General features: G+C 42.7%; 1 protein-coding gene across 2 annotated transcripts in view; it reads left to right on the top strand.

Annotated features, from left to right (window-relative positions):
- EVC (EvC ciliary complex subunit 1) overlaps window positions 1–22,479 on the top strand; it is a 142,937-nt gene that overhangs the window by 80,726 nt on the left and 39,732 nt on the right. For both annotated transcript variants that reach the window (XM_068277257.1, XM_068277247.1), the window contains 3 exons: window positions 13,769–13,917; window positions 13,997–14,095; window positions 17,876–18,088. In XM_068277257.1, the coding sequence (XP_068133358.1) occupies window positions 13,769–13,917; window positions 13,997–14,095; window positions 17,876–18,088 (461 nt within the window). The remainder of the gene's footprint in view (window positions 1–13,768; window positions 13,918–13,996; window positions 14,096–17,875; window positions 18,089–22,479) is intronic.

Genomic DNA, 22,479 nt, shown 5'->3' with positions numbered 1-22,479 from the left:
CATGTCCCAATTGGTGTAGACTTCAATTAGTCCTGTCTGGAAGCAGTTAAAGCATCCTTTTAGCTGCAGTCAGACAGCCTGTCTGCTCCCCAGGTTACAGAGCAATGACTGTGAGAAAGCCTCCGCTATTTAACACAACCCACCTGAATGCTAATTGATGACAGAGACAGGTGGATTCCTGGAGTGGATCACATGTACCGTAAATGAGAGAAGCCTGGGTGATATAGATTTCTGACGGGACTTTTCCAGGTTCTCTGTTAGCCCTCCTGCTACAATACCCACTCTGTTGTCTCTCTCCAGCCAGCACTTATCACAACTCTTCTGTTAGGGCCGGTTCACACTTGCTCTAAAAACATCCGTGGCTCCGTTTTTCAGCCTGGATCAAAACCGGAGCCACGGATAGCAATGTTAAAAATAGCCGCCGTCTTCACCCAACCAAAAAAACGGATCTGTCTGCGTTCAGGGGACCCGTTTTAAAAACCTGAACGGACGGTCCGGATTTGCAGCATTTTCCCAGACCGCACATGGATCTGGATACACGGAGGGGTAGTGGCAGGCAATAGAAAACAGGATGCCCTTCTACACAGGCAATTTTGGACACAGAAACGGATCTGTTTCTGTGTCACAGCCTGTGAGTGGGGAGGGGGCCGCCATGCTGGAGGGGGAAGAAGCCAGGACAGGGGTGACATCAGTCTGCGGGGAGGGGGGTACTCCCTCACCTGGGTCCCCGTCCCCGCTCCCTCTCCAGCTATTTGTGCAAAATTAGTTGAAATGTAAAGTATGTGGCGAGCCCCCTACCCGCCGATCACTGTCATCCCTGTCCTGGCTGCTTCCCCTCCAGTTTGGATCCCCCCTCCCCCCCCCCCCGGCATATGTTTTTACGGACTGGAAATGTATGCTCCAAACATGCATAAAAAGTTAAAAACAGAGGAAAAATAAATTACCAAACCGGAGCCATTTAAAACGGATCTGTTCTGTCACGGACTAGTGTGGACCTAGCCTTAGAGTATACACATTCACTGTACCCCACAGGGAACAGGACTCAATCCCTTTGGGCGACAGGTTAGGGGCGCAGTCCTGTTGCTATGGAGGGAGTCGGAGATATGATTGTTCAGGGCAGGATGGAGGAGGGGGAAGGAGGAGAACAATGGACTCTGCCTACACTGGTTGAGACGATCTGGCAACTACGCATCCGGGCCACCGTACACACACTAGATTCTCAGCAGAGGCAGCCAAGAACCATCTGGTGTTTGTATGAGGATTTATTGCACAAAGTGAAATTCGTAAACGAGCCAGTCCATGCCAGCCCTTCCGTTGCAAGTGAGCCCTTGAAACGGTCATCAATTTACCAATGACAGTATGCAATCACTATACCTGTCCACAATGAAAACATTACTTGATGCTTGCTATGCAAGGTACACACCATACAATTTTCTGGCATGTTTACCTGCCAGATTATTTCCAACATGTCCAATCTGAATTTCGATAGATTTTTTTATTTTTTTTAATCTTTTTTTATTGATTTTCATAGAACTGAATGAAAATCAATCGAAAAAACTATTGAAAAACGAACGGAAAATTAGTTTTGTTTGCAACTTTAGAATTAGCATTAAAATAAAAAAAAAAAGAAATAAAAAAAAAGACTCTTTGAGCTGCACTGTGAGTAATTATGTGCAGCCTTTTATGCCGAGGACATTAGAGAGGCGCTATTGTTAATAGGGCTTCTGACACACGCTTTCCTAGGGTAATTTGCAATCTTTATTATGCTCTGAACATATCAAAGGGTAACCTCTGTGATCTGGTGCCAACGCAAACATACACTCACCACTGCTGAAGTGTGCTGTGCTATTGTGCGCCAAAGAGGGACATACATGATTAATGTATGAAAGATCAAACTTTGTTAGCAATCGGCATTAATCACATAAGCTAGGTATGCGTGTGTTTATTTCAGAAGATAAGAAAAGATAATGGAAAATTAAACTCTATACCATACAATAATTAAACAGTTACGTTATCGGGTATGCAATACAATATCTGGTACAAAGACGGGCAACTAATTCCAGGAATTTATCCAGGAATTTATCTGACTGCCATCTGGTGTCTGGAAGGATTTTTTTCCATTTAAGGCTGATTGGCCCAGGCCATGGAAGATTTTTCGCCTTCCAACTGGGATATGTGCAGGCTTAGGATGGTGTGTTTTTTTTATTTTTTATTTTTTTTCTGGTTCAACTTGATGGACTGATGTATTTTTTCAACCAAACTAACTATGTAAATATTATTAACCTTCTATGGTACAAAACACACGCATCGCTCTACAATTACTTTGTTATACCATACAATCAGGTTCTGTAATCTTAGTGCCGAAAACTGTGTATGATTACCGAACTGATTTTAGGTACTGTATTTTCTAATCATGTGAGAGAACCTGAGGCAGATGCAATAAAAAAAAAAAACTAGATACTTACCTATGAAGAGCAAAGCCTCTGAATCGCCCACACTGTTGGTTTGCATGGACCCTCTGAACATATCCCACAAGAACTTGTCAGATACAGGGGCGTAACAATAGACCCTGCAAGGGATGCTGCTGCAGGGGGGCCCAGAAGCCTCATCCTGAGAGACTGACAACTAAGGGCAAGGAGAGGAAAAACTTCTTCTATTCTCTGCACAATTGTTCTATTGACTGCATCTGTTCAGCCACTGATAACGAATCAAACAATACTATTCAGTGTGCAGCAGGCTCTTCTGTGCAATGCCCAGCCCCCAACCTCTCTACCCCTCCCCAAGTGTTCTGTACTGTAGTGATGCTGGAGAAGTCTGCAGAGTCAGTTCTGCTCCATCAGAGATGGACAGAGTGAGTGTAATAAGCTGAGGCTGGGAGCACACTTGTCTGTCAGTTTTCTGCACACGTTTTCTGCACACCATGTGGGCCAAGGGGGGCCCCATCAAAAGTTTTGCAGGGGGGCCCAGTGATTTCTAGTTACGCCACTGGTCAGATGCGTTCTCCTGGGCATGCCCCCCACCATGTACGAGCGTGGTCTCCAGGAGGAGGTGGGAAGCCTCCTGAGGATCTCTCTTCATAGGTAAGTAGCTTTGCCTGATTCAAACACAAGAATTTATGGTTAAAACTCAGTATGGAGAAACAAAGAAACAAACAAGCGTTCCGTAAAAGTTTAAAGGGTGTCTGAACTGAATTAAAACTTTTAAATTCTATGGCCTGTGGGACGCATCACTTTACGCAAATGATATAACTGCTGTTCATTGTCTTTGTGGTCCCTCCCATTCTCCGCACTGTCTTAATAATGATATGACCAGGCAGTCAAATCCTCTTGGCCAAACGCGCCCATTTTTGTGCATACACACTGGGCATGCATAAGTTCTGAACTGTGCGCACATGCCCAGTAAAAGAAACTACTCGTGACTGAAGGAAAGCTGGTGGGCAAGAACACTTCCTTTCACAGGGCATGCATGGTTCAGAACTCGCACATGCCCAGTTCAAATGTGCTTCTTCACGCCCCCGGTGAACTTCCAGGAAGGCGTAATTTAAAAAGAGACAAACTGCAGGCAATGAACAGCATTGTATTAATGTAAATGCTTTATCTCACAAATAATTTAACGTTAAAGTTCTAATTAACCTCACTGGCGGTGCATTTCTATCTGGAATTATGAGTCAAAAGCGATACATTGCTTTTCAAGAAATGTAGGCCTCCAATTCTTAAGTCATAACTCACCAAAATATGCCAGAATTAAAGCCTGTTAGACATTCTGCATATTAATTAAAGACTAGAAGACAAATTTGTTAAATTAATTACATGTATGAATAAACTTAAAAAATTGTGAAACTGTACAAATAAGGCAGGCAGAGAGCAGTCAAAATCCAGGCAGAGGTCGGTGCAGGAGGCAGGCAAAGAGTAGTCAAAATCCTGCAGAGGTCGGGGCAGGCAGAGAGTAGTGAAAATCCAGGCAGAGGTCGGTGCAGGAGGCAGGCAAAGAGTAGTCAAAATCCTGCAGAGGTCGGGGCAGGCAGAGAGTAGTGAAAATCCAGGCAGAGGTCGGTGCAGGCGGCAGGCAGATAGTAGTCAAAATCCAGGCAGAAATAGAACAACACTTGCTCAAAAAAAAAATACTAGACAGGTCCTGGAAGCTTCCTTTTAGGTGCAAAAATTCCAACTTCCCCTTACCCTGCTATACAAGCCAAGCTTCTCGCTTGGGAGCACTTTGTTAAATTCTCCCGTAACTCCCCTCTTTCGCATAGCCCACTCATTTCCCTGTCAGCTCTTTCCCTCCTCACACCACATCTAAATCTCATTCCTTGGTCCAAAGCCAATATCTCATCTCTTAATATATTATTTTCAGGATCTAGACTTAAAACCTTTGAAGAACTGCAGACGGAATTCCAACTTCCCCAATCCCAGCTTATTACATATCATAGGATATTTAATTTAATTAAAACTAACAATATTAACATCCCCCAAATTCATAGCCAAATTTTAACAACACACAATGGCAAAGGACATAAAGGAGTAGGGGGAGGCATTTCAGCTTGGTATGAGGCAATGACAACAATCACTACCTCCCCGCTTAAAAGGTACGCATTAGCTTTGTCCAATGACCTACATATTAGTATCTCAGAGCGACAACTCCTCCAAGCTACTTTAAAGATATTAAAACATTCTAAAAAATAATTTGCATTGGGAACACTCACGTCAAATTTGATTTAGGTGGTACCTCACTCCCAGAAGAATTGCCTCGTTCTCAGCTGATAGCTCCCCCCTATGCTGGCATTGTTCCACCACCACTGGAACCTTATTACACATGCTCTGGGAATGCCCTAAGATCCACACATTTTGGCTTCTGGTTGAATCCGTAATTAAAAGATTATTTTTGAGATCCTTCCGCATTTCTCCTAAACTAGCGTTATTATTGGTAGATTTAGGAAAACTCCCATCAAATATCCATCCTCAAGTTTTACACATAATTCTAGCTGCTCTTTCCCTAATTTCCAGCAACTGGAAATCAGCTGAGCTAATTACAATATCCCAATTATTATCCCTGGTTAATAGGAACCTCTCCATGGAACACAGAGTCAGACTTAGGACCTTGAGTGATCACAATGCTTATACTCTCCCTAGCTCCTGGATGTCCGCCTGACATTTAGGTCAACGCTGACCACCTGGTATACCTTTTCCTGAGGTTCAGTTTGTGTTATATAAGAGTAGATCCCTTATGGATCTCAGTGAGTTAATATTTGTATGATTCTCTCCTTGAATTCACTTTTGCATTAGTACATGTACCTAGGGCGTATATTGGCCCACTACCAGGATACATTCCACATTTGTCTTTTCCGTTAGTTGTTACCTATTATAGGTTGAGCTAAAACAACTAATGTTAGACGACCCGAATTGGAGTGAATTATAGGGATTTTTTTTTCTTCTTTCTATGTACTAGACAAGATCTAGCTTGGTTATGTAACCAATATTTGCATTTTCTTAATGCATGAGTTATATTGTTCCAATGTTACTTTTCTAATATTGTAATGCCTTCTTCACTTACAATAAAATATATGATGAAAAAAAAATCCAGGCAGAATTCGGTGCAGGAAACAGGCAAAGAGTAGTCAAATCCAGGCAGAGGTGTGTGCAGGCGGCAGACAGAAAGTAGTCAAAATCCAGGCAGAAGTCAGTGCAGGTGGGAGGCAGAGAGTAGTCAAAATCCAGGCATATATACATATATACATGTATATACATATATATATATATATATATATATATATATATATATACATTGGCATAAAAAAAGGTTCATGGCTACTTTAAACTTAGTCCCGCCCCCCACGATGTCACGCCGCAACCGCCGCACTGATTGCCCGCCGGGTCCCTGTAACAAGAGCAGGGATGTGAGGATCCTGGCGGCCAGAAATGCTGCAGACAGCTGGGGACAGGGGCTGGAGTCCCGCTGCACAGCGCCGATCGTGCGTGGAACTCCTAATCAGCATAGAAAGCAGGTCATTCCCTACCCTGACCTGAGGTCGGGCTTACCGCTCGCAGCTCATTTTTCCTACCCCGGGCTCAGGTCGGGGTTTCCGCCAGGGAGGTTAAGGTCAGATTTGCTTTTCTTTATGTATGCTCTTGTCTAAACACAGCTCTTTGTTCTTCAGCGAAAAGCTCGCTTCATTGGGCAGCTTCTGGCCGCATTGGAAGAGGTGATAACATTATCTTTTGTTTACATTCCTTTGTCAGATACTGTTAGTAAACATTAGCAAAGTGCTGAACCTGAGCTTTTGTCTGTTTCTACTAAGTGTGAAGCTGAGAAGTGATAACTATATACATTTTCATATATAAATACAGCAGTTCTGCAGTAAAATACAATGGCAGCTTTCAGAGCAGATTAACTGTACTTTGGGAATTTTTAGACAGACAATATTACTTGCGCAGAAAAAACAAATATGATAACTGGTAATAAAAAGTAGGAAAACACATTTTTATTGAATGTTATGTCAGAGTTTTGTATCACTTAAAATTCATTTTGGAAATGCACACTTTAATTTTGTTGCATTGTTTTTTAAGGTCATTCATTTTCAGGTTGAATTTGAAATGTACTTTAAAGTCGATATAATTTGTATAAAATGTCCTTATTTTCTGTACCTTTTATTGTCTTAACTGCTTATCAAATACTGTATGTATGTTGGACTGCATGAAAAGACAGGTGTCATGAATTTCACATCTATATTTATTTATTTTGGTCTTTTAATGTTTTAGAAGTTGAAAGTCACTATACTGTACTTGTATTCTGCTGGGTTCGGTAACCATACATGTTGGAAAGCTGAATGCTATACTGAGTGGCTGGAGGGCTGTTGGGTGCATTGACTTCAATTTAACTAAGGTCATTGTCTGCTTATGCATTATATACAGTTCAGCAAAATACAATTAACCCTTTAAATGACAATTCTCTCAGCTCATATAGTGTTTAAACTGTGATGTACAGTGCCTATATTGAAATAGCCATAGGATAAATAAAGGCAAAAATGTGGTAAATCAACCCCGAATTGTCCACCGATAAATAATGCAGCACGGTGGCATAGTGGTTAATGCTCTCGCCTTGCAGCGCTGGGTTCCCAGTTCAAATCCCAGCCAGGGCACTATCTGGAAGGAGTTTGTATGTTCTTCCCCGTGCATGTGTGGGTTTCCTCTGGGTACTCAGTTTCCTCCCACATCACCAAAAACATACAGAGAATTTAATTGGCTTCTCCCTAATTTGGCCCTAGACTATGATACATACAGAGACATATGACTATAGTAGGGATTAGATGGTGAGCCCCTCTGAGGGACAGATACGTGACAAGACCATATACTCTCTGTACAGCACTGTGGAAGATCTCAGCGCTATATAAATACTAAATAATAACAATGACTGATTTTACAGTAACGCCAATAAAAGGTTTAAAAGGAATAGGCGTAAATGTTAAAAAAGGCAATCATTTCTTAATTTTTGTTTTTGCTATGTGGTTACATGACCAGCACTTCTAGAGAGCTGTGCTTAAATGATTGGCAAGATTTCCTGTGCCGTCTCCAAGGAAACCTGCTGTCCAAACCACATCCCTCTGCCACATGAACCCCATTCCCTTACATTGAACCTGTCCCCATGTCCTAATTGGGAGGGGTGACAAGAGGCCACACCTCCCATCCCAAAAGGCATCTCGCCTTCACTGAACTTGGATAGAGACCCATCAGTAGTGACCAGGTATTACAGACTTGTCACCAGTGTGCAGTTGTAGCCATCATTTGATTTGGGCTTTCACTACATTGGGAATCGGGGGACAGGTTTGCCTCCTTATTCAACATAAGGGTCCTTTCATTCACAATCAAGGCAAGGTAACACTCAGAAACACTCATCTAAATAATAACAGATACTCTTCATAGTCTTATGCCTCTTAGAGCATTGTCAAGTTGCTCAGCCCTGCCAAAATGTAATTATTTCTGTGCCCATAACACTGCTCTCTCTCTCTCTCCAGCCCAGTATACGGTGGAATCAGGCGTATCTGGGTAATATAGCGCCTATGGCAAACACTGCACCCCCCTTCCTTCTCGGTCTGACCCCCTTGCCCCATCACAGCTCCATTTCTTGCATATATTCGTTATTGTGTGTGTTTTTTTGCATTGGGATTTTGTCCTTAGATTTTAGAATTAAGCAGCTGGGTTACCCAAATACTAGACTGTATTATGTCCCCCAGATACATAAATTGGTCCCATGGTCCCCTAGACATTAGAATTAAGTGCCTCAAAATTAAAGAAATAAAGTCACATGCTTCCAGATAAAAGGCTCATATAGGTCCATATAAATACAAATATTAGGTAGTCACAGGCATCCAGATAGAATTATTAAGTAGCCACTTGCCTCAAGATATACAAGCAGCCACCCCCTTACCCCCTTCCAGTATAGGTAATGAGGTGTCCCTCAGTATAAGTACCCCCCCCCAGTATAGGTGGGAGGAAGTCTCTCCCAGTAGAAGTGGTGAGAGGTGTCCCCTCTGTATAGGTAGTGACAGGTGTACCCCCTCCAGTATAATTAGCCCCCCTGTATTGGTAGTAAGAAATGTTCCCCAATGTAAGTGGCCCCTGAGTTTAGGTGATAAGAGGTATCACACAATATAAGAAGCCCCCCAGTATAGGTGGTAAGAGGTGTTCCCCCAGTAAAGCTAGAGGTGTCCCCCAGTATAAATAGCCCCCCCTCCCAGTATAGATAGTGAGGCATCCCCCATCATCGGGGTGCAGCATGAGGGATGACGGGGCAGGCATTGCGCCCAAGTCATGAGCCATGGCTGCAACCCTCTAGTTACGCCACTGGGTGGAATTCCAAAAGAAGCTAGGACTTGTAGGTCAGCATGAGCAGCCAAGGCAAGAATTACACTTGCCTACAAAGGTCAGCCTTTGCCATCTTGTGATATCTCATCCTGGGGAGGTTTTGTGAGGTTTACATCTCTTTATTTAGATTGTAAGAAGTTTTGAATCAGGATGATACCATTTATTGGCTAAATAAAAAGAATAAGAGTAGGCTTTCGGCTCCTCAGCCTTCCTCATTAGATTGTAAGATGGATCGTTGCACGGGGAGCATTGGATAGGCATTTCCCATTTCCTGGACTTCTGCATTTAAGTATCTTCTGTTGTCAAATGTCTTCTTTAATTAGAGATGCAAAACCGCCTTGTTATTTGTTTACAGTTTTCCACAGGCTAAGTGGAATTGCTAATTTAAACATGCATAGCTGACTAAGCATGAAGGAGACAGCCTTTAGTTTAATATCAGGCTAGGCAGCCCACAGTCCCATATCATAACTAATTAAAGTATTTAAATTGGATGAGAGCTTTGTCAGTAAAAGACATAATAAGCCTTGCAGACCTCCTGTGCTGGAGAAATGGCTGGGTACGTATTTACCGTCCATTGATGCTCTCAGCTGCAGAAGGGTTTGTAATTAGAAACTCCTGAAGGAAATGCCGGATGATGAGTTTTGCAGTCGCCTTCCCCTTCATCAGTCAAAATGAATGTAATTCCCTAAAGAGGCACGATAGTGACATAGAGTAGAATGCAGTAAATTATTCAGGGTACCCGATTCTATGGTTATTTTCCTGGTTTCAGCATCCGAAACACTTTCTATAAATAAATAATACTGTATATTGGTATATAGCCCCGCCTTCGCAGTGATGCTTAGCCTAGGCTGTTTAGCTATGTGAAATTCTCCCCAGAGTGGCTCAATGATATTGAGGTCAGGAGACCGAGATGGCCACTCCAGAGCCTTCACTTATGTTGCTGTAGCCAATGTGTTGACTTTGCCTTGTGTTTTGGATCATTGTCATGTTGGAATGTCCAAGTACATCCCATGATCAGCTTCCTGGCTGATGAGTGCAAATTTTCCTCCAGTATTTTTTGATAACTTGCTGCAATTATATTGCCATCACTTCATTCCAAATTTTCTGTGCCGTTGGAGCTTACCCCCCCCCCCCCCCCCCAAAAAAAAAAATCAGCAATCCACCACCATATTTCACAGTAGGAATGGTGTACCTTTCATCATACGCCTTGTTGACTCCTTTCTAAATGTAGCGTTCATGGTTGTGGCCAAAAAGATAAATTTAGTCTCATCACTCCAAATGACTTTGTGCCAGAAGGTTTGAGGTTTGTCTGTGAGCGGGATACTTTGTGGCATTTGCATAATGATGGCTTTCTTCTGGCAACTCGACCATGCAGCCCATCCTTCTACCTATATTTCACTTGGAGTTATTTTGTAGGTTCTTCCTTGCACCCTGAACAATTTTTCTGGCAGTTGTGGCTAAAATGTTTGGTATTCTCATTTCCTTGGATATTTTTTTATATCACTTTCCTGTTTTAGATAGTTTAACTACCCTTTCCCACAGATCCTTTGACATTCATTTTGCTTTAACTTTGCATGACTAAGAATCCAAAAAACATAGTTGCAGTACTGGATGAAAGAGGCAAAGGTGTGTCAGGAGTCCAGAAAATGTTTGACCTTTTATACTGTACATACCCAGATCACAGGTGAAGGTGTTTACCTTTAACAGCCGTTAAAACCCGTTTATGCCTGTTATCAGGCCAAATCACCAGGGTATGTAAACTTTTGATCTGGGTCATTTGGGTATTTTGTGTAGTGACTATGATTTTAAGGAGTAAACACAGTTGTTTGACAATAAAGGCGTCAGACAACCGCTAACCATGAGTGAAAGTACCATGAGTGAAAGAAAAGTTTTTGTTATCGTTTATTGTCTGTGAAAAATGATGCATAGAATGAAAGAAATCATAAATTCTGCTAGGGTATGTCAACTTAGGAGCACAACTGCAAATGCACAGAGGGAGATACTGCTTGTTTGGCATTTGGAAATAGCCATTATTTCCCGCACTGCAACGAGGTTCACAGACTGGAATCATGGCACGGACATAACACTGTGGGAGGGTTTTCACCACAATATCAGCCATATAGACTGCCCTTATGATCTATTTGAGAAAAGGAAAATATTTCTCATGGGAAAGGGGGTATCGGCTACTAATTGGGATGAAGTTCAATTTTGGGTTTAAGTTCTTTGTTATTTTGGCTTCCATTTTGCCAGCTGACAGCCATGATCTTGGTGGTGTAAACAAGGGCAGCTCCGCTTTGGTCTGCTGACGTCTCAGTGATAGGCAGAGGCACAGTCTGTTGCACCACCAGCTCTCCTGTCTGTACCGCCACTGTGCCTCTTATTGTTTAGATCTCTGCTGCTCTCTCGGGTGGCTCAGCTCATTCATCCCTTCTCTCGGCGTATGGAGTCACCAACTGTGACAGTATGAATGGGTGGAAAATATACTTTTCTTCCAAAGAAAACAAAATAGAAAAGCATCAACAATGCTCAAATGTTTTTTCTTTTTTCCAATGTGTTTTCCCTTCTTTCAGGAGACAAAAATACGGTTTCTATAAAACATTGAGCGAGATCTATTCTAAAAACCTTAATACCAGCCGCTCGGCACAAGAGCTGTTTCTCTGCATGGCATGAAAAGTTGTCACCTGCAGTTTCATTGAGATTTTGTTAAGGTTCAGTGCGTTAATCCGATAGCTGTCTCCCCGGGGGCATCTTGAAATCTATATTTCATTCTTTCGCCGGGGCTGCTTTAGACGGGATTCTGGCTCAGCTTTTTCAGTGTGAAGACCCATCAATGCGTCAGGTGATTAGGGCAACATCAGCTGTTCATCTGAAGCCTACGTAAAACCACTAATCGTATTAACCAGCTGAGCGGTTTGGACGAGCTCAGCTCGTCCAACACCGCCAGCGGCTGCCGCTCAGGCCCTGCTGGGCCGATTTTAATGAAATAAAAAGCAGCACACGCAGCCGGCACTTTGCCAGCCGCGTGTGCTGCCTGATCGCCGCCGCTCTGCGGCGATTCGCCTCGAGCAGCGGCGAAAGAGGGTCCCCCCAGCCGCCTGAGCCCAGCGTAGCCGGAACAAAAAGTTCCGGCCAGCGCTAAGGGCTGGATCGGAGGCGGCTGACGTCAGGACGTCGGCTGACGTCGATGACGTCACTCCGCTCGTCGCTATGGCGACGATATAAGCAAAACAAGGAAGGCCGCTCATTGCGGCCTTCCTTGTTTATTCTGGGCGCCGGAGGCGATCGGAAGATCGCCTCCGGAGCGCCCTCTAGTGGGCTTTCATGCAGCCAACTTTCAGTTGGCTGCATGAAATAGTTTTTTTTTTATTTAAAAAAAACCCTCCCGCAGCCACCCTGGCGATTTAATCAGAACGCCAGGGTGGTTAAAGGTGTGTTATGTTGCTGTTAAATTAAAGGGTACCCGAGGTGACGTGCATTGTATGTACAGTGCTATGCATACAAATAACTAGGCTGTGTTCCATTTTTTTCTTTTTCTGCATGAAAGAGTTAACATTTAGGTATGCAAGTGACAGTTTCTCTGAAGTCGGGACTAAAAGCCCGTATACACTGCTAACTGACGTCGTTCGTCGGGGATCAGGACCCAATCTCTCCGGCGACATTGCTGGGCCAGCACTGACAGCTGTGAAATAAGCGGTGTAGCTAATGACGTGCCCTGTTTCTATGCGGAGGAGTCAGAGGGATGACGGAGTGGCATGTGGGGGCAGCGTAAGGACAATGAAGTTGGCAGTCACTTGGGCAATTTGATCTGCCAGGTGGATCGATTGCAAGTCGGGGTTCGGGGGCAGCTGTACACATGCATGACTTTTGGCTGAGCCAGTTCGCTGCCTCAGATGACTTTGATCATGCGTGCACAGGTTTAAGTTGGACTGAACCATAAACCTCACTGATAAGGAGTTACAGCCATAAAACACTCTCCTGGCAGAGGATTGCTTGTGAGAGTAGGGGATAGATAAAAAAAGGGTCAATAGTTCATATATTTTAGCTTCTTGGACACTGAAAGACAGTGTCAGCATTAAACATTCTTTTCATAGCTGATAAACAGAAAATAAAACAGCAGGATTCTAAAAGTCATTTTTAGGAGTAGGAGGATAGTTATAACATAGTTATTTGGGTTGAAAAAAGACATACGTCCATCGAGTTCAACCAGAGAACAAAGTACTACACCAACACCAGCCTACTCCCTCACATATCCCTGTTGATCCAGAGGAAGGCGAAAAACCCTTACAAGGCATGGACCAATTAGCCCCAAAAGGGGAAAAAAGTTCCTTCCCGACTCCAGATGGCAATCAGATAAAATCCCTGGATCAACCTCATTAGGCATTACCTAGTAATTGTAGCCATGGATGTCTTTCAACGCAAGGAAAGCATCTAAGCCCCCTTAAAATGCAGGTATAGAGTTTTCCATAACTACTTCCTGTGGCAATGCATTCCACATCTTAATCACTCTTACTTTAAAGAACCCTTTCCTAAATAAATGGCTAAAATGTTTTTCCTCCATGCACAGATCATGTCCTCTAGTCCTTTGAGAAGGCCTAGGGACAAAAAGCTCATCCGCCAAGCTTTTATATTGCCCTCTGATGTATTTATACATGTTAATTAGATCCCCTCTAAGGCGTCTTTTCTCTAGATTAAATAAACCCAGTTTATCTAACTTTAGGATTGACACAATCGCTAATCTCATCAGTTTAGTTTCACCTCAAGTTTTCCTTTAACCACTTCTGCAAATATATACTTCTTACTACAGGGCTATGTCTAGCCATTTTGGACAAAACAACTAACTTTGTTAAGTACAGATTAACCACACAGTGCTTTAGTGTTCCATTTGGTAATTCTTGTCATTGATTTCTCAGACTGCCTTCATCAGATTAAAGCTCTGATAATGGAACATTTGGGGCACCGCAGTAAACTTGCTGAGATCCTCAGAAAAACCCAGAAAGAAGAGCGGCTTTATTTCCTGCAGAAGGCAGAGGGGTCTGCAGAAGCTGATGCATTTATTAAGGTAGCTGCAGGTATCCTTATGCAATACTCTAGCTGAGTACACCACAGGCATGATTTACCAATCACTGTGACTTCTCTAGGAGTACCATAAACTTCTGGAGACGCAGAGGGAGCTGTATGGGGAGCTGGAAGATGAAGAGGACTGTAAAGTCATTGATGCTGTTGCAGAGCTCTGTAAGGTATTGTACCCTGTTACTTGTTATCTACCCTACATTATTTTTCTGCTTGTTCTAGGAGTTTAGGTGTAACTCAACCTTTATTTACAACATGTAAGACTAAGGAAGCAGGAGGAAATAAATTATATATAAAAGTACAAATTTTATTAATGACCAAAATACAAACACATATATATGTAAATCTTTTTAAAATTGACCAGAACACACAGGTGTGCCACCATGTCTAGGCCAGATGGAAAGATGTAGGGGATCCCCTAAAGAAAATATTGATAGTGCGCAATCCATCAAATATCTTAATGCAAAAAGAGGGGGAAGCGACTCCTAGCAGGTAACATTGAAACCTTGGAGAAAAATATATCATTGGTTTTAAAGGCCAAGTGTCCAGGACCTAAATGGAAAAAGACATCCTAGTAAAAAAAGCACAGGTGTATCAGAAACCGGCTGTGTTGCTGCAATGTTTCATTGGTTTTAAAGGCCAAGTGTCCAGGACCTAAATGGAAAAAGACATCCTAGTAGAAAAAGCACAGGTGTATCATATTGAGACGTCTCAGACTTGTGGAGGATTATCTGTGATAGGAATTTTTAGTACCCATTTGTCTAAAAACTTTATTTACAACAACTAGATAGATAGATAGATAGATAGACTGTGTGTATGTATTTTAAGAAGTTTATCGGGTTTGCTAAATAAAGAGTAATGCGCTCAAGGCATATATCTCGTTAATATTCATTACCAATGTCCTAGGAGAGGGGAAACTCTTCAACAATTTAGCCAGGACCGCTTTAGCAGCATAAATGATTTTGGTAAGCTTGTTCTGTGCCTATTACAAAGTGCTGTCCAGGGGTCAGGAGAAGAGACTGCAACTCCTAGCACATTGGATATCAAACCGAATCATTCGTGTCAAAAGCCCCTGACCACCGGGCAACCCCACCAACAATGCAGTTGGTGGGTGCTGAGACCACCCAAGTTAAAAAGTTTGCCTACCCCTGGTATAGATGCTTTCCAGGGAGTGCTTTTGCAAAGAATAAATAAAACAATGAAAAGCCCCCATGCACAGATGGACTAGTCACAAACCTGTCAGTTCTACTAACTACTGTAAATGACAGCAACACAGGAGGAAAATAATTTACAGCTAATTTTACTCTGTAAGAAACATACTATTTATTTGTATGTGTTTACATGTATTTTATTATTCTTATTTATTTATTGTATTAATAATAAAATATACAGTGGGATGCGAAGGTTTGGGCAACCTTGTTAATTGTCATGATTTTCCTGTATAAATCGTTGGTTGTTATGATAAAAAATGTCAGGTAAATATATCCTATAGGAGACACACACCGTGATATTTCAGAAGTGAAATGAAGTTTATTGGATTTACAGAAAGTGTGCAATAATTGTTTAAATAAAATTAGGCAGGTGCATAAATGTGGGCACTGTTGTCATTTTATTGATTCCAAAACCTTTAGAACTAATTATTGGAACTCAAATTGGCTTGGTTAGCTTAGTGACCCCTGACCTACATACACAGTTTAATACTTTTATGATAAAGAGTATTTAAGGGGGTCAATTGTAAGTTGTCCTTCTCTTTTAATTTTCTCTGAGGAGTAGCAACACGTGGGTCTCAAAACAACTCTCAAATGACCTGAAGACAAAGATTGTTCACTGTCATGGTTTAGGGGAAGGATACAGAAAGCTGTCTAAGAGATTTTAGCTGTCTGTTTCCACAATTAGGAACATATTGAGGAAATTGAAGAGCACAGGCTCAGTTCAAGTTAGAATTGTGGTAGACCAAGAAAAATCTTGGATAAACATAAGCGAGGAATGGTGATAAGTCAGTCATCCCACAGACCAGCACCAAAGACCTACAACATCATCTTGCTGCAGATGGAGTCACTGTGCATCGTTCAACCATTCGGCACACTTTACACAAGGAGATGCTGTATGTGAGAGTGATGCAGAGGAAGCTTTTTCTCCGCCCACAGCACAAACAGAGCCGCTTGAGGTATGCTAAAGCACAATTGGACAAGCCAGCTTCATTTTGGAAGAAGGTGCTGTGGACTGATGAAACTAAAATTGAGTTATTTGGGCATAACAAGGGGCGTTATGCATGGAGGAAAAAGAACACAGCATTCCAAGAAAAACGCCTGCTGCCTACAGTAAAATATGGTGGTGGTTCCATCATGCTGTGGGGCTGTGTAGCCAGTGCAGGGACTGGAAATCTTGTCAAAGTTGAGGGACGCATGGATTCCACTCAGTATCAACAGATTCTGGAGTCCAATGTCCAGGACTCAGTGACAAAGCTGAAGCTGCATCGGGGCTAGATCTTTCAACAAGACAACAACCCTAAACACTGCTCACAATCCACTGAAGCATTCATGTAGAGGAACAAGTACAACGTTCTGGAATTTCCACCTCAGTCCCCAGACCTTAATATAATTGAAAATTTGTGGTGTAAGTTAAAGAGAGCTGTCCATGCTCGGAAGCCATCATACCTGAATGAACTAGAAATGTTTTGTAAAGTGGAATGGTCCAAAATACCTTCAACCAGAATCCAGACTCTTATTGGAAGCTACAGGAAGCAATCAGAGGCTGTCATTTCTGCAATAGGTGGAGCTACTAAATATTGATTTCATTTCTTTTTTTGTGGTGCCCAAAAGTATGTACCTGCCTAATTTTGTTTAAACAATTATTGTGCACTTTCTGTAAATCCAATAAACTTAATTTCACTTCTCAAATATCACTGTGTGTGTGTCTCCTATATGATAGATTTAACTGACATTTTTTATCATAAAAACAACGATTTATACAGGAAAATCATGACAATTAACAAGGTTGCTCACACTTTCGCATCCCACTGTACATGTAGACATTGGAAGCAAGGCGGCTGCACTGAAGACAAATTGGAGAGTACCTGTCCAGCTGCCAAAATCCAAATAAAGTATATCTCTGCTATTGCACTACTCTGCCTCCCAGGACCTGGTCTACCGCATACATGAAAAAGGGAACCTTACAAAACATGGCGCAGTGGAGTGGCGTTAGTAGAATATGGTTAAAATTAGTGATATTCTACTGCTGGATTCTGATAGTAAAATACTGGTAATCTTTACCCTAACGCCCCCTCCCCCATTGCCTAAACTTTGAACCCCCTCCCCACAGAGCCACGATTTGTGCCTAAGAAGGTAAATTTCTGCGCCGGCTATTGAATGTCTCAATTTGCATATCCGCATGCTTCGCCGGCCTGCGATTCTATTAGGTGCTGATCCGAGTGCTGAAATTTACCTTCTTTGCAGCAAATCGCAATTTGTGGCAAAGAAGGTAAATTGGGCGCCCTGTAGCGGGCACCGCCATGCGCCCTAAATTTCTTTGCCGCAAATTGCGGCTTTTATAATGGGCACCTTCGTTGGCTCCCTTTTTTCTCTGCGAAGGCTGCTGCATTTTTTTATTTTTTTTTTTACTTATTTATTATTATTTTTTTGATTCATGGTCTACCACCCTCTAAGAGCCCTGGATTTTTACAGTGAGAAAAATAGGAACATAAGATATACAAAAATACGTCTATCTTATGTTACATGCGCCTTCAGGTACCCTTTAAGCAGCCTGTGTTCAGCAGAACATGGTGGAGTGGACAGTCCTGCAATAACCTAGGAGTTGTAGTTGGTAACAGCTTTTCTATATATGGGCATAGTTGAGTGGTTATACTTGTACCGGTATCTGTTCTGTGATTATGATCATCATGGCTTATTATGTGTAATATGTCTGTCATTCCGCTTCCCCTTCAACAGGAACTGTATACAGGAGCTTCACAGACTTTTGAAAAATTGGTGAAAAAACTGCTTCTACAAACACTTCCCGAAATTACCAACCTGACGTCGGCAGAGTGTGAAAATCTAAAATATGAACTGCGACACAACCTGTCTACAGAACTGGAGAAGGCTGAGAATGAGCGGAAGACCAAGATCAAACTCTTCCAGGAGATACTTGTGCAAGAGAAGCAGGTATAAGCAAGTTGTTATTCCTACAGGCCTCTAGTGCCATCTTCTGGTGTAAATGTTGTAGGTCTTGAGGAATCCTTTCTTTTTTTACTAAAAAATTCAATAAAGAAGGTTTGAATTGCTTTTGGGTAAGCAATAGTGGGGATGATTATGGATGGGGATATGCTGAGAGTCATGTATTATGGACAGGAGAATATGATGAGGGTCCTGTATTATGGACAGGGGATATGCTGAGGGTCATGGATTATGGACAGGGGAATATACTGAGGGTCCTGTATTATGGTCAGGGGAATATGTTGAGGGTCATGTATTATGGACAGGGGAATATGTTGAGGGTCATGTATTATGGACAGGGGAATATACTGAGGGGTCCTGTATTATGGACAGGGGAATATGCTGAGGGTCATGTATTATGGACAGGGGATATGCTGAGGGTCCTGTATTATGGTCAGGGGAATATGCTGACGGTCATGTATTATGGACAGGGGAATATGCTGAGGGTCATGTATTATGGACAGGGGAATATGCTGAGGGTCATGTATTATGGACAGGGGAATATGCTGAGGGTCATGTATTATGGACGGGGGATATGCTGAGGGTCATGTATTATGGAAAGGGGGATGTGCTGAAGGTCATGTATTATGGACAGGGGAATATACTGAGGGTCATGGATTATGGACAGGGGAATATACTGAGGGTCATGTATTATGGACAGGGGATATGCTGAGGGTCATGTATTATGGTCAGGGGAATATTCTGAGTCAGGTCATGTATTATGGACAGGGGAATATACTGAGGGTCATGTATTATGGACAGGGGATATGCTGAGGGTCATGTATTATAGACAGGGGAATATGCTGAGGGTCATGGATTATGGACAGGGGAATATACTGAGGGTCATGTATTATGGACAGGGGGTTATGCTGAGGGTCATGTATTATGGACGGGAATATGATGAGGGTCCTGTATTATGGACAGGGGATATGCTGAGGGTCATGTATTATGGACAGTGGAATATGATGAGGGTCCTGTATTATGGACAGGGGATATGCTGAGGGTCATGTATTATGGACAGTGGAATATGCTGAGGGTCATGTATTATGGTCAGGGGAATATGTTGAGGGTCATGTATTATGGACAGTGGAATATGCTGAGGGTCATGTATTATGGACAGGGAAATATGCTGAGGATCATGTATTATGGACAGGGAAATATGTTGAGGGTCATGTATTATGGACAGGGGAATATGCTGAGGGTCCTGTATTATGGACAGGGGAATAGGCTGAGGGTCATGTATTATGGACAGGGGAATATGTTGAGGGTCATGTATTATGGACAGGGGAATATGCTGAGGGTCATGTATTATGGTCAGGGGAATAGGCTGAGGGTCATGTATTATGGGCAGGGAAATATGCTGAGGATCATGTATTATGGACAGGGAAATATGCTGAGGGTCATGTATTATGGACAGTGGGATATGCCAAGGGTCATGTATTCTGGTCAGGGGAGTATGCCGAGGGTCCTATATTATGGACAGGGGAATATGCCGAGGGTCATGTATTATGGACAGGGGAATATGCTGAGGGTCATGTATTATGGACAGTGGAATATGCTGAGGGTCATGTATTATGGACAGTGGAATATGCCGAGGGTCATGTATTATGGACAGTGGAATATGTTGAGGGTCATGTATTATGGACAGGGAATATGCCGAGGGTCATGTATTATGGACAGTGGAATATGCCGAGGGTCATGTATTATGGACAGGGAATATGCCGAGGGTCCTGTATTATGGACAGGGGAATATGCTGAGGGTCATGTATTATGGACAGGGGGATATGCTGAGGGTCATGTATTATGGACAGGGGAATATGCTGAGGGTCATGTATTATGGACAGGGGGATATGCTGAGGGTCATGTATTATGGTCAGGGGAATATGCCGAGGGTCATGTATTATGGACAGGGGAATATGCTGAGGGTCATGTATTATGGACAGGGGAATATGCTGAGGGTCATGTATTATGGGCAGGGGAATATGCCGAGGGTCATGTATTATGGACAGGGGAATATGCCGAGGGTCATGTATTATGGACAGTGGAATATGTTGAGGGTCATGTATTATGGTCAGGGGAATATGCTGATGGTCATATATTATGGACAGGGGATATGCTGAGGGTCATGTATTATGGACAGGGGGATATGCTGAGGGTCATGTATTATGGACAGGGGATATGCCGAGGGTCATGTATTATGGACAGGGGAATATGCCGAGGGTCATGTATTATGGACAGTGGAATATGTTGAGGGTCATGTATTATGGTCAGGGGAATATGCTGATGGTCATATATTATGGACAGGGGATATGCTGAGGGTCATGTATTATGGAAAGGGTGACATACTGAGGGTCATGTATTATGGACAGTGGAATATGTTGAGGGTCATGTATTATGGACAGTGGAATATGCTGAGGGTCATGTATTATGGAAAGGGTGACATGCTGAGGGTCATGTATTATGGACAGTGGAATATGTTGAGGGTCATGTATTATGGACAGTGGAATATGCTGAGGGTCATGTATTATGGAAAGGGTGACATGCTGAGGGTCATGTAATATGGAAAGAGGGGTATGCTGAAGGTCATGTATTATAAAAAGGGTGACATGCTGAAGAACATGTATTATGGACAGGGGGATATGCTGAGTGACATGTATTATGGACAGGGGGATATGCTGAGGATCATGTATTATGGACAGGGGGATATGCAGAGTGACATGTATTATGGACAGGGGGATATGCTGAGGATCATGTATTATGGACAGGGGGATATGCAGAGGGTAGTGTATAGACAGGTGGATACACTAAGGGTGTGGTAAATCCAGTTACTGTGACTTGATTACAGACAAGCAGAACTACTTAGGGTGAAGTGATTACAAAGAGGCGGACATGTGAAAGTGCAATGATTGCAGACAGGAGAACTGTGGGAATTGTGCTACTTATAGACAGGTAACTCGATGAAAAGTGCTGGCTTGAGGATGAAATAATTAGAGGTTGTTTGGTAGAGGAATAGGGGCAAGACTTGTCAGATTAAAGAGAATAACGTGGCCATTTATGAGTATTTCAGTAAACATGCAGTAGGCATGGCAGGAGGAGGTCAGACCTTTGCGTTGATTGAGAGGTACAAGTGAGTCTATCAATCTGCAATCTCTTTCATGACTTACAGATTGCGCTGCCGACAGCTGGGAAGGAATGAGTTACTTATGCCATTACAGGTTGCTCTCAAGCAAGTTGTCTTAGTAACAGACAAAGCCTTACGTGTACAGAATAACCTGATGGCTAATCTGTGGGATCTGGCAGTGTGATGCATTCGGAACTAGCGTCAAAGCCGTAAAGACTGACATTTTCTCTGCTAATTTCTTCACTCATTTCCATTTCTCTGGGGCGATTTGTTTTCCCGTCATATGTCAGCGGATCATATTAATTCCCAGGTAATGGCGGACGTCACTGCTTTGACAGGTGTTACTAAGCAGAAAGCGCCAGACATCTCCTGGCACCTTGCCGTCACTAATTAATGAGATTGTTGGGAGAGGTGTAATTAACACTGTCAGTTATGCCTCACATTATTAGCAGCAACTTGACCTATGTCTTTGCGCACATGTAAATGTTACGCATCGACAGCATCCCTGGGGAAACCAAGAAGTAAGGAGCAGGAACATCGTCATTAGTGGTAGAGTTCGAACTCGGAGCATCGTTCTGAATTCACTAAAACACCACACTTGTGTTTCACAGCATGTTTCAGGAGATTCCATACTTCCTCCTTCCAAAGCCGAAAGGAGGAAGTATCGGAGTCATGTGACGTGCAAGTAAGTGCACACCCCCTGACGCTGTCCGCTGGTTCAGTGCTGAAGCGGGGGGTTTGGGTGAATTTGGAATAATGTTACAAATTCCGACACCAACACTAATCGTTCTATCAGTTTATTTTATTTTCTAAATGGGTTACATGAGCCCTGAAAGCTGCATTTTTGATAATTACGTTCAATTTGATAACAATGTTAAACAAAATTCAGTTAAGACTGCACCCTGGCTAATCAAAGTATTGGGCAAAATTCAATTTATAAACGCTGTTATGGTTAATCTTGCACGGGGCGGATGTGCGTCCGTATGGCTTTGTATAGAGTTGGCACATAGTTGGAAGTAATGGTGTTCTAGTCTGTTTTCAAATAGATTTCTGCTTCACAACTAAGGCTAGCCACACATCTGCACTGAGTGGCCAGACACCCTCCAATAGCGAGTTGTTCCACCTTTAGCTCTAAACCCCGGCCAATATTCTTCTTGGCAAGGACTCAACAAGATGCTGGCCAATGCTGACATAATAGCAGCTTTAAGTTGGGTCAGAT

This window comes from Hyperolius riggenbachi, chromosome 1, assembly GCF_040937935.1.
Source record: "Hyperolius riggenbachi isolate aHypRig1 chromosome 1, aHypRig1.pri, whole genome shotgun sequence".
Taxonomy (NCBI): Eukaryota; Metazoa; Chordata; class Amphibia; order Anura; family Hyperoliidae; genus Hyperolius; species Hyperolius riggenbachi.
The sequence above is the reverse complement of the archived record's forward strand: the minus strand, read 5'-3'. Positions and strand labels throughout refer to the sequence as shown.